At 28.4% G+C, this 13,534-nt stretch overlaps 1 protein-coding gene across 1 annotated transcript; it reads right to left on the minus strand.

Annotated features, from left to right (window-relative positions):
• Positions 1 to 4,394: 4,394 nt before the first annotated feature.
• LOC107417277 (protein trichome birefringence-like 43) lies at positions 4,395 to 13,165 on the minus strand. The gene is made up of 5 exons (XM_048471315.2): positions 12,724 to 13,165; positions 10,734 to 10,905; positions 6,666 to 6,841; positions 6,112 to 6,270; positions 4,395 to 4,748 (listed from the first exon to the last, which is right to left on the minus strand). Exons 1-5 carry the CDS (start codon positions 12,978 to 12,980, stop codon positions 4,448 to 4,450), a joined length of 1,065 nt encoding a protein of 354 aa, XP_048327272.2. The 5' UTR covers positions 12,981 to 13,165; the 3' UTR covers positions 4,395 to 4,447.
• Between the last annotated feature and the right edge of the window lie 369 nt (positions 13,166 to 13,534).

Here is a 13,534-nt window from a genome sequence, read left to right on the forward strand (position 1 = left end):
GGCTCTGAGAAGGGATCCTGGATGGGTCCTGACAATTTCTTTACTTCTTCTACTTTTGTTTTTTCTCCATCTTTTTGCAAAAAAAAAAAAAAAAAAAAAAAACAATAAATTAAAATGAAAGAAAGATGCTTGACTGGGTTTTACATTCTTTGTCTTCAAAGATGCTTGATTGGGTTTTACATTCTTTGTCTTCAACAATATTTCTTAAATTGATTCTTCTACAAAATGTTATTCTTTCTTTTCCATTTCTTTTCTTTTTTTCTTTTATTATTACTTTTTAGTCTTGTGCATATAACTTGAATAAATGTCTTTCCATCTAGATTTCATAACCCAAATATAACTACATTGTTAGGTATATGTTATCTAGATGGATACAATTCATCCAAGTTATATATACAGGACGACTTTACTCCATTCGAATTATATAACCCATATATGACTGTGCAGTTCGGTATATGCAACCTGAATGGATACAATTATTTCGATTTGTGTATATTGAACAAATCCACTTGTCTTTGTGCTTTTGTCTAAATTATATAACTTGGATTTGTCAAAGTAGTTCAATATATATAACTTGAACGTGTTCAATTCACCCAGTATACGATTATTTTATTCAAGATAAAAAATCCATACGTAATCAAACTGTTTGAGGTACGTATACTCAACAACTTTAAAATGTATACTACAAAAACAATTGATTGAAAGAACATATAAAATCAAAATTAAACAAAAATACATAGAGAAAACAAATAAATAATAAAAGAAAGCTCAACACCTATAATTTTTGGATTGACAGGAATGATTTGCCAATTAATTTTATTGATTTTTCCTTTGATTGCTAAATTATATTCTCTTTATCTTTAGGAGTTATTTTTTTATTTTTAAATACCTATTGTATTGCATATAACAATTTATTTTTATTCAATTTATTTACTTGAGGCTATTTGTGACTTTTTAGCAAAGAACATTTTTGAAGTATTAAATGTAATTAAAAATGTAGTTTGAATATCAAATTTTATAGTATGAATAGAACAACCCAAAATTAAAATAAAGCTCTATACAATTTAGACACTACTACTACTAGAACTTGTCATTAAGAAATTCAACTCATGCTTTTTTAAAAAAAACAAAAAAAAACACATATGTCCCATCATCAGTGGAAGTCAAAAAGTGATTAGTAAGTTTTATAGAGAAAAAAAAAAGATTTTTGGCAGCTTTTAGTCAACCACACAGACAAGTGTAACACCCCACCTTCACCGGTGGACCTATCACTCTCTAGCAATATTGTCCCCAATTCAGACACCATATTTGATATGATGTTTTTTATTCAGAGCTTCCTAGGAGGTCACTCATACTAGGATTGCTCTAACTTGAGCTTGCTTAACTTTAAAGTTCTTTCAAACCTTGAAGCCAACCATTCTGAAAAGGTTTTGACATTATGAGAGTAAAAGCATTGTTACATTTGAATTATCCTCTAATCTACACCCGAGCTATGTGGGATTAGATAACATGTAGCTTGTTAGTGCACCAAACCAGGTATAGCCTGCCAGTGTCCTGTATACGCCCATATTGGTCATCATAATCCACACCTTTAGAGCTCAGCTTCCTCGCTGGAACACTTTCGATTGAGTATAAGCTTTGATATCATTTGTAACGCCCTACCTCCATTAACCTATCACTCTCTGCCGATATTATCTCTAATTTAGTCACTGCACAAGGCATGAGATTTTTTATTAGAGTTTCCTAAAAGGTTATCCATCTTGGGATTGCTCTTGTCTGAGCATATTTAACTTTAGAGTTCTTTTGAACCCTGAAGCAAACCGCTTGAAAAGACCTCGGCATTATGAGAATGACTATTTTTATATTTGAATCATCCCTTGATCTATACCCGAACGATGTGGAATTAGACATTAGATAGCCAGCCAATAGATCGCATCTGCCCACATTTGTCATCACGCAAGGATCTTTTATTTTGTAAGAGCATTTTCCATGGCTTTATCTATTATTAGATTCTTTTTGCTACATCAAAAAAATAGCCATTACAAAAAAAATAAATAATTACAATGGATCTATCTAAACATCATGTTAAGCTATTGTAGCAAGAAAAAATAACATTGTCAAGGTGATCACTTTTAGAGGCTCCGTGAGTTATTGTGAAATTTTCTTAAAAGCAAAACTGTCCTTAAAATATCAACTTTTAAATAAAAAATATATGTAATTAATTAAAATTCATAAATAGTCTTCTACACATTACCATTGAAGAACAATTTTCAAATTGAATATACTTGTATGCCACTTAGATTTAAACGATGTCAATTTTTATACCACATAGACACCACTCCATATTCACTTTGAAGATGCTTTTTCTCCCTATCTCCAATCCCAACTTACCAATTACAAATTGACGCACCATTTAAAATTTCACATTAGGCTTCTCTTATTTAAAGCATCTTGAGTGATAAATGTAGATTGTTGCCTATATCGCATAGAAATTTACATCATCTAAATTTTAGTGACATAAATGTATAGTCAATTTTATATTATTTTCCAATGATAGTGTACAAAAATTATTTATGGCAATTTATTAATTATAAATATATATATATATATATATATATATTTTTTTTTTTTGATAAATTATTTTTTTAAGGAAACTTCACAATGTCTAACAAACTCTCTAGTAGTAAAAGGTCATCTTAACCGTGTCCATTTTTTTTCTTCCCATGTCAACTTGGTGGAATATTTAGACAAATATATTAGAGAAATTTTTTTCAAATGTCAATCTATATTTCTAATGCGTTAAAAAAAAAATCTAATAATAAACAGAGAAATTTGAGATACTTTTACTCCGTTAATGGTTCTATTTAAGTGTCATGCATTTTATTTTTGCTTTTGTTTTTCCCTCCAAAAAATGCTCTCTTTGCTGTTCCTTATCTTTTATTTTCACTTAATGCTTTCCTATACTTTAAGTTAAAAAAGTATTAAAGCTACTAGAAGAATTCATAAGCTAATAAAATTAATCTTCAGTTTTTAACACCATATTTATCCTTATAAAAGGCAGCAAAGATTTTAAAGAAAAGAACAAAAAATAAAAATGAAAGTTTTAATGTGTTCTCATTGTAACAAAAATAAAAGTGCTTATGGGGTTTGGGAGAAAGATGTGGTAGAGGAAGGGTTTTGAAAGAAAAAGTTTCAACTTTCAAATATGAAGAAAGAGTATATATAAATAAACAAGCAAAAACAAAAAAAGGCTTATTGGCAAGGTGCGGAAGAAAGAAGCCGACGTAGATTTTTTATCATTTTTTATTACCATGAGGAAGGGGGAATTTTTTACCCAAATCAAAAATTTAACCTTAGTATAAGTTCATTCTCAGTTGTACAAGGCTAAATCTATGAGTACAGGAAGATTTTTAATTATTGGCTGAGTGAGGAAGGTAAAAAAGGGCAAAGGTAGTCTTTTTTGGTTAAAAAAAAAGGCAAAAATAAAATCCCTAACTTTTCAATTGATTTATTAGTAGACTATAAAAGAAATAAAAAATTAAGAAGGAATTTTAAATGATATGGAATTTGTAATTGATGGAACAGAATTGGAGAGAAGAGTAAGAAGATTGAAGATTCAATCCCATAACTAGAACTTATCATTAAGAAATTCCACCTTATATTTTTATATATAAAAGAGTATCCAGTCAGCTGACAAGTAATTAGTAAGCTTTATGGAGAAAAAAATAGATTTTTGGCAGCTTTTGAGTCGACCACACCGCTGCTCACCTCCCTCTTTTGCTTTTCCTAATTCATAAAAAACAAGGACTCTCTTTTGTTTTTGTTTCGTTCCCCTTTTTTCCATTTTGGAAGATACAAAAAGTTAAAAATAATATAATGGATCGTTGTTAATTTTTCTTTTTATTGATTTGTCCTTCTTATTGTTTTATCTGAAAGGTACTGTCTTATCATTAGCATGAAAGATAAACATCATGAAGATATTTTTTTCTTAAAGATTAAAAAAAAAAAAAAAAATGTCGATGAAAATGAAAAGCAGCGCAAACTCATATTAAAGAATCCTAAAATTAATTTCCGAAGTACTGCTTATAGCACTCTATCAAAAACACATTCTTCTGGTTTTGCATAGATGCTTTTTTTAAAGGTCCAATGCACTTTTAAAAAACTGTTCAAACGCTTTTAAAAAACTATTAAAACACTTTCAAAATAATTTTTCAGATTTAAGAGTCTGAAAAAGTTTTGAGAAGTTTAGTACACACCATTTATTATAAACATCCAAAAAATTGAAATGAACCGAAGAACATATAAGCATTTTCAGTCTAGGTACAGAACAAAAAGGATTTGCTTTTTGCAATTTTTTCTTTTATCAAAAAATAAAAGATTTTAAGTGCATCAAATAATATGAATTCCAATATATATATATGTATATATAACATATAAATATAGTGGTTTACGTTTCTATAAGAGCTGCATATAGTAGCTGATTCCAAGTATCAGGGACTCCAGGAAGACACCAATGGGTGCAGTCCATGTCATTATGGCCACCATGGCCATAAACAGAAGGATGACCATCTTTTCTGAGCTGTGAAAGTGTTGTAATATCCAGTAAAAACACTGGCTTTGAAATGGAACGCAACACTTTCTCTACTACAATCTGGGCTTTATGTGCTCCTGCTGGATAAATAGGCCCCATAAATGGTCTAACTTGTCCCTCACAGTTCTTTGCACTTGGATCGCCCCAGTCACTTCCACTGTTCCATTAAAAAAAAAAAAAAGAAACAATAAGAGATCCCATATTCAGAAAATAAATTGGATTTGCTGAAAATTTGTTAGAAAATTGTAAAATAAAATCGTTACAGACCGAATTGGAACATTTCTATTTTGCTCTTCTCTTTACAGGACTGTTTTATGTCTTAATTTATTGTACATAAAATTTCAAAAATACTTATATTCATTTAAAAAAATATATATTTAGTTATTAGGTTACCAAATGACGTTTAAATGTCTGATAAACTCCAGTTGACAATATTAAAATGTTTAGTATATATCAATTGAATAATATAGATATATTCAACTAAATAGAGTTTTTGAACGTATTTTTAACATTAAAAAAAAAAAAAGTGTTATCATTTCATGAAAGAAATAAAAATCCTAATATATTCAAGTTGAATAGAATATATTCATAAACTTCACTAAATTGTTTTAAATATAATTATATTTGATGGAGATTGTTTTTTTTTTTTTTTTTTAAAAAAAAAAAGATTGGTTGCACTTTAATATCTTGTATATTGGCCAATTGGCACATTGGATCTTTGAATTTAAAATGTTTCACGTTAGATCTTCAATTTACAATTTTTTTCATATTAATGTAGTTTCAAAATTGACTAACAAAAAAGTTTCAAAATTTTAAAAAAAAAAAAATTGATCAGTTTTCTCAATTTACAAACACGATGTGAAGAAACCGATTAATTGATTAATAAGAAAAATAGTATTAATTATTAAACATTTTGTTAACTAATTTGTGAACTAAATTGTAAATTAGAGATTCGATATGAAACATTTTAAATTTAAAAATCCAACGTAAAGTTTAGTTGCAATAAAAAATACTAAAATGTAATTGACTTTAAAAAAATCTTTAAAAAAAAAAAACTATGATTAAAGGTGGAACTTTGGAAGGTATTTAATAAAATATATTATATATAAACTTCTATTATTCTTATTAGAACATATATGACTTAATTAATAAAGTAAAAGATGATTGTGTAAATATAATGTCCCTTTCTTTGTCCATGAAATTTGGCCCATATGAGATGGTAGAAGGGTAATTTGGGCAAATGTTACCAAACTTGAACTAGTTTATTTATTTATTTATTTTATTTTAGCATTGTAAGTTCTCATATTGCCACTATTTTAACTTATGCAGTTCTCTTTCTCTCTCCCCTCTCTCATTCTCTCTTTGTGGTAATTCTTGAGTGCTACCATGCATGAGTATTTGGCACGCGCACGCACACACGGGCACACACACACAAACACAAAACAAAACCTAGGAAAAATATATATATATATATATATATTGGGCTTTCAAATTTGGTGGTGTAGAAAGAGAAGCCTTACTTGTTATGGTCTGGTGAAACACCCTGAAAGAAGACCTTGGAGATTGAGGGATTCACATTGGTGTCGACCCATTTAGCCCATGTGTTCAGAGCTTTCTCGTATGCAACCAGGCGATCCATCTCATCGTATGTCATATTTCCTTCTTGGAAAATATCCCATCTACAACACATACAGATTAATCTTCTGTTTTTCACAGTTTTCTAGCATTTTATTAATCAGATACTGCCATTGTTAATTATAAACAAAATTAATCACTGTCAGAAATTCGATCTTTACTAAAAATAAACGTTTGTGCCTAAAAATACATGACCAAGTTTTTTTTTTTTTTTTAATCGAAACTTAATAAGTTTTCTCTGTAAATATATTAAAGTATATTTTAATCGTAAAAATACTTATGACAAAGACAAAATAATGTCATGTAAAAACTGTGACTAAAAATTGTATATAACATATCAGTCCAAATTGCTATTGTGACCAAACATAACTGCGATTTTTCTCTTTTGTAACTAAATATGATGTACTGAAAAAAAATATATATATATTAAATTTCTTACGGTTTTTTTCTTCCTGTGTAGAGCCACCAGTGCCATGTATCGAAGATTAACACATTGACCCCTTTCCAAATTTCTCCACCTTCAATGGAGTCCAGTCTTAGAACTCTTCCAGCACTTGTGTTTGCGATATCAACCAGAAACGCATTCCGGGAGAACATAATCTTTACATTGTATGCCTGAAATTTACCAATAATTAAACCCTATATATAGTAAATGAAAACAGGAAAAAAAAAAATTAAAGTCTTAATCCAAATGAAATAAAACAAGTTGATAGTAGTAAAGTGTATGAAACCCATTGAACAGTGGCTGCCAATTGCCATTATAGATTGTCCCCGGGTAAATATAAAGAACAAGGTTATAATTTCCCCCCCCCCCCCCCCCCCCCCCCCCCCCCTTTTTCGAGTCAGAATAGCAGAATTTAAATTTAAATCTCTCAACAACAAGATAAAGAAAAATATATATAGGATTTCTTTTTTTTTTGGGAGTAATAAATAATACATAGGCATTAAACATTATGAATCCCCATTTTAGCATTAATTTCTTATGACATTGTCATGTATATGTCAATTTTGACATTGTGGCTAATAATTTTGAAATCCCACAATATCAAATTCTGGGAGCGGCCATTGAAATGGCAAAGCTGTTATTTCCAAATGATTTTGGTGCCAAATTCTTCATATAGCATATAAAATTTTCTAAATTATAATCCTATTCACTAATTGATCAACTTCCACATATACATCCATAAAAATATGAATTTTGTTATTTTTTACCGCAATCATCATAATTTTAATTGAAATATTTAATTTTATTATTTTTTATATTAAAATATTTAAAATGTACTTTTTAATAATGATGATTAAAATCTAGTATTTAGGTTCCAATGATAATTATTCACTAATTATGATAAATAGTATTTTTTTTTAATATAGTTTTGATATTTATTATCATTGATTATAAGCATTACTAGACTATGCTAAGATGCTTTTAAATACTTATTTGATACACTCAATTATGTATGGATTTTCCAGAATTTTGCTACTAATTAACATGAGTGATCAGTTTTGTTGAGATCCATATTTATTTGACAAATAATCATTTGTTGGATTTAATATCTTTTAAATTTTTGTAAAACTAAAACTTAGTTTTGAAAAGTGATTCTTTGATGGTAGCTTATAAGATTATTATATACATCAATACATAAAACTCAATGGTGATAAATTACTAGTGATAACTAATAATATTATTAGATTTTTATTAAAAAAAAAATAATCTAGTATAAAAAAGTAATCTGTTTTAGCAGTCAATTAAATTACCACATGGTAATATAGATCCTAGTAATACTTCATCACCAATGAGTACATGTAGCATTTTTCCAAAATATATTATCATTTGTTAACAACGCATTATAATCCTCCAGTCCTATTCCCTAATAATGATTGTAACTTTCAGATGTGGACCCCAAAATTATTTAGAAATTGTTAACATCAAATAAATTATTCACTCGGTGTCGTGAAAAAAGAAAAAGATTTACTATATTTTGGGTTAATAACACTTTACTTTTTGAACTATCTTATACAATTTGCAAATTACAAATATATATATATATATATATATATACATGAAAATTCTATGCTGAGGACGGTCCGTATGAGAACCGCAGTATTAGTAACGGTTTTTTATAGTATTAACGACGGTTTTTTAGAAAATCGTCACTAATACTATGAAAAACCGTCACCAATATTGTGGTCCGCATAAGAACCGTCCGCACCATAGACGGACTGTATATATATATATTGAATTCTCAAATATCTTTTAAATTATTCCTTTTTTTTTTTGGCCAAATAAATCAAATTAAGAAATTAATTAAAAAAAAAGAAACAATTAATCATACAGGTTGAAAAAATAAATAAACAAAACAAACTATTGAAATAAAAATGTTTATTAGAAAATTTTATATAAGTTTTGTATGGTTAACTCATCTACCAAAATACATGATTATATTGAATTGACATAGTTTTGGCGGAAAAGTGACGTTGACCCATATGTTTTAGTAACTAAACCATGTATCCATATGTCCTCTAAATGAACAATGCAAACTTTCTTATGTATGCATCATTGTGGTTGTTCTTTCTGGTTTCATGCCCATGTTTTGTTGGATGCGTGAATTGTTAAAGCATCATATGTAATCATTATGTCCATTATTTACATTATATATTAAGAAACCACAAAATGATTAGCTTTTGAGCTCCTGTCTATTACTACGGGAGATGAAAGTAAGATTTTAAATTTTGGCCTTCCAAAGCTTTTATAAATAATCATAGATTGCCACCTCACAAACAGAGACGCAACCATGGTTACAAGGGTGGGGGGCCAAAATCTACATATAATTCTGATGTTTTAAATCTCTAACTTGCCGTATTCTCTCATATCTCAAAAATCTATATAATTGAATTAACGTTAAAGTATAAATTAAAGTATAAATTAAACAAAACATATCATGATTAAATTTATGAATCATAAATAAAAAAGGTAAAAAACTTGGTCTCCTTATTCGTTAAGTATAAAATCAGACTATTATTCGTTTTTGTTTTTTTGTTACCGCACCTTGTAGAATAGTATTATGGTGGGAGAAGAGGTTTCGATTTCCCTTCTTTTTTTTTTTTTTTTTGGTTAACATATAAAAGCTTTAGATTGATTATCTAGGTTAGTGAGATAACATGTGATATATAGGAATTTATTATTGATAGGGCAAAACTTATAAATAAGATAACTAATAATGACATATATTAAATATTTAAGAATTAAAAAAATTTGATTTATAAACACGACTAAGGCAAAACAAATTTTGATCGATAAGTTGATAAATAATAACTTAGATATTTAAGAATTTATAAACTCTATCAAGGCAAAAAATTTATAAATTCCATCAAGGCAAATAAATAAATAAAAACAAAATTTGATGAGAGGTAATTAGCTTTAAAGTAGGGGAGGGGAAATATTAATTATTATGCTTAAATTTATATAATATAGATATTATAAATATAAAATAAAAAAAAAAAGGTTTGGGGGCATTTGACCCCAAGCTGTAGTTCCGTCCATGATCATGAATACATGACTAAAAACTACAAATCTAATTGTTTGCATGACACTTATAACGTTTGCTATATGTATTTGGGATAATTTGGTTAATCTGGCAAAACAATAATGTCATGGGCGTCAATCAAATTGTCTATCAAGTTATTTACAAAGCAAAACAATATAACATTATTTTATTAACTGTATTGAATTTTTACTTGTTCTTTTAAATTTATATTTATTCATATTTAGTTTATATTGATTTTTCAACCAATAAAATTAATTATGATAGTCATTTTACCGTGTCTTTTGATAATTAAACAATTTGATGCCTATATAAATAAGTAAGACTTAGATATTTAAGAAATTATAAACTATATCAAGGAAAAAAAATTTATAAACTCCATTAAGGCAAAAAAAGAAAAATTTGATTGAGAACTAATTTGCTTTAAAGTAGTAAGTTTAAAAGGAAAGTAATATAATTTTTTTTTGGGGATATTAAATATTATACATAATTTTATATGATATTTTAAAATATTTTCGAAAAAAAAAAAGTAAATAAAAAAAGGTTTGGGGGCACATGTGTCTCCCAGCCTTAATGTTGTTTCCTTCCTGCTAATGAATACATAACTAAAAACTAAACTAATTGGTGGGATGACACTTATAGCGTTTGCTACATGTATGTAGGACAATTTGGTTAATCAGGTAAAAACAATAATGTCATGGGCATCAATCAAATTGTTTATCAAGTTATTACAAATTAATGGCATTATTTTATTCATTTGTATTGTATTTTTTTCTTGTTTTTTTAAAATTTATATTTATTCATATCTTGTTTATATTCATCTTCCAACCAATAAAATTAATTATGACAGTCATTTTACCATATGTATTGATAATTAAACAATTTGATGCCTATAGAATTACAAAGAAATATTCCAAAATAATTAATAGATTATGTTTATAATTACGATTTATATGAAATCTCACCGGAAATGTAAAGGTGGAGAGTCCTCCAGTCCTAGCCAATGAATATTTGGCTTGTGGGTTAGCTGTGTGAAGCAGGCAAGTGAGAGATTGCCATTGGTTCAAACTCAACGAGTCCCCAACAAACATTATGCTTCTTCCTTTGAATCTCCGCAGGAAATCTTCACCGTCGAATCTGCATCACAAAAATATTATTGCTCTATTAAGAAATTCACTTGTACTAATTTTGATATCTTTTAATGGAATCAAGCTAGACCAATTCACTTCATCGTTATTTATTATTATTATTTTGTAAATTATGAAGGAAAATTTTACCACCAATCCAAAATCTAAGATTATCATTCATGGTAATTATTAACTGAGCTATTCCAGAAGATCCATTTATCTTCTTTTATTTTATTTTTTTAAGGTAAAATTCTAACTCCTAAATAATGTGACAATTATTTTCATTTTAATTATGACCAGTAATTTGTAAATCACACTAATTAAAATGTTATCCTCCAACAAACATAAGATATTCTAGAAAGATATTATTCATATAATTTCCTTTAGATAGCAAGTTGGCCTAGTGGCACAACCAAAGCTACAATTTTCTCTCTCAAAGGTTCAGTTTGAATTAACTTTCCAACGTAATTATGATAATAAAGGCTTTGGACATTAGTGCTCTATCTATATTCACCGCTTTTGCACTTTACCTTTATAACAATAAAGGCTTTGGACAGCAGCACTTTATCTATTTTCAACATTTTTGCATTTTACACTTTATGGTATTAAATTAGCATCATCATACTTTAAAAATTTATAAATGGTGCAACATATACTTTAAAACCTTTACATTATGACTTATTTAAATGCTAAATTATATTAGCTGGAACAAAATTTTCATTTTGATTATACCCATCTTCAAGGGGAATATTCTCACCTGCAACACGTGTGCCATACTTTAACCATTAACAAATCACGGGGTGAATGTTTTGTTTTGAACTAATGCTACACTTTTTACAAACTTTAGGCTGATGTTGGTGGCGCTGTTTCCATGCCACACGGCTAAATTGAAAATATATTTGAACTGCTAGTGGCATCAATCCCAATAATAATAATAATAATAATAATAAGATTCTCTTGCACCCTTCACCAAATTAAACAAAAAAAAAAAAAAATCCCTTTCTCCCAAACAAAACACATTTAAAAAGAGCCAAAAGAAAACAAATTTGCGAATATATATATATATATATAATTTTTGGTGAATAATAAATTTGCGAATTTTCCTTATGACAACAGTTCATATGTATACAAAAGAGTGAAGAAGGTAGGCTATAAAACGACAATAATTTGATTCTTGCTGCCAAGCAAAACAATATGCCCGGCCCGTGACAGCTAGGTAATCATGTGAGTTCAGCTTTATTGACTTCATAAACTTCCTTTTGGTTCCTCTCAGTTGAAGCTATTTCTTCTTTCAGAAAACAATGATTTATATGTATTGCAACAATTTTATTGAGGTTCTAGACTGTCAATCTCGGATTAAAAAAAAAAAAAAAGAAGGAATTTTAAAATGCTAAAAAAAAATTATTAAAGTAAAATCAAATTCAAATTTGCACAAGTATACTGCTAACACTAGAAGACCCCAAAGCTTAATATATTGAAAGGAATACATAAAGTCAAAACTAAGTAAAAGCAACTCATGTGTTGTCTATATGGAAACAAAGAAAGAAATAAAATTTACAAAGAATATATTAAAAAAGGAAAAATTAGTTATAAGCCAAAAAGGACAACACAAATTAACATTACAAGCAAAATGTATAATCCGTGACCCTTTCAATTATCAGAAACAAAAGGGATTGAAGAACAGAACAGCACACAAGATTAAAATCAAAAGAGGAAAAAAAAGAAACAATTAAGCAAATTGTGAGGGCCAAAGAGTATATATAGAATATAAAATACAATTAAATAAAAATAAAAGTATATATATATATAGAACTAAGAATATCCAAACCTTGGTAAATTGCAGCCGAAGGGTTGCCATCTGAATTGGAGATAAAGGTTGTCTGGACGACCGTTTTTCTGGCAATCAAACTGTTTCTCTATGAAGGGACAGTTTGAAGAATCATAATGAGATTGTAATGGATCAAAAACCCAGTTTCCCTTGTAAAAATCACACTGTTCATTTAGGTACTGAAAGCGGCCATTTACATGGTGAAGAAAAGAGACCAACACTACAAAAATTTTCCCAAAAATGGCCAAAGCACCCATGAGAGCGAGAGAGAGAGAGAGAGAGAGAGAGAGAGAGAGAGAGAGAGAGAGAGAGAGGTGCTAGAAGTTTGGTGGAACTCTCAATGTTTGTGGGATTGAGTGGAATAGCGGGTATGGCATGTGTATATAGGCGTGGGATATTGGGTGGTCCATTGTCAAATGTTAGATGAGCACAAAAACAAAAACAAAACCAAAAAAAAAAAAAAAAAAAAAAATTGTCAAAATGTTGTTCAACATTCGCCCTTAGGTAGAGGAGAATTTAGAAATGTCAATTGGACGGGACAGGTGGCCTTGTATTTTGCCTTTTAAAATTTCCTCCAATTTTGTTTTGTTTTGTTATTCTTTTGAATTGGGGAAGGGTCAAGAATCCTGTAGGGAAGCTACCATAAAACGTACACTTTTTTAAATATTGTTTTTAATATAAAATTAATTTTTTTTAACCTAATATAGTATTTATTAATGTCAAATAAAACTATCTCGGTTGGTATGCTCGGTATGCTCATTATACACGTACCATGAAACTGTGGATTTAAAACACCATATTCATTTAAATT

This window comes from Ziziphus jujuba, chromosome 4, assembly GCF_031755915.1.
Source record: "Ziziphus jujuba cultivar Dongzao chromosome 4, ASM3175591v1".
NCBI classification, from domain to species: Eukaryota; Viridiplantae; Streptophyta; class Magnoliopsida; order Rosales; family Rhamnaceae; genus Ziziphus; species Ziziphus jujuba.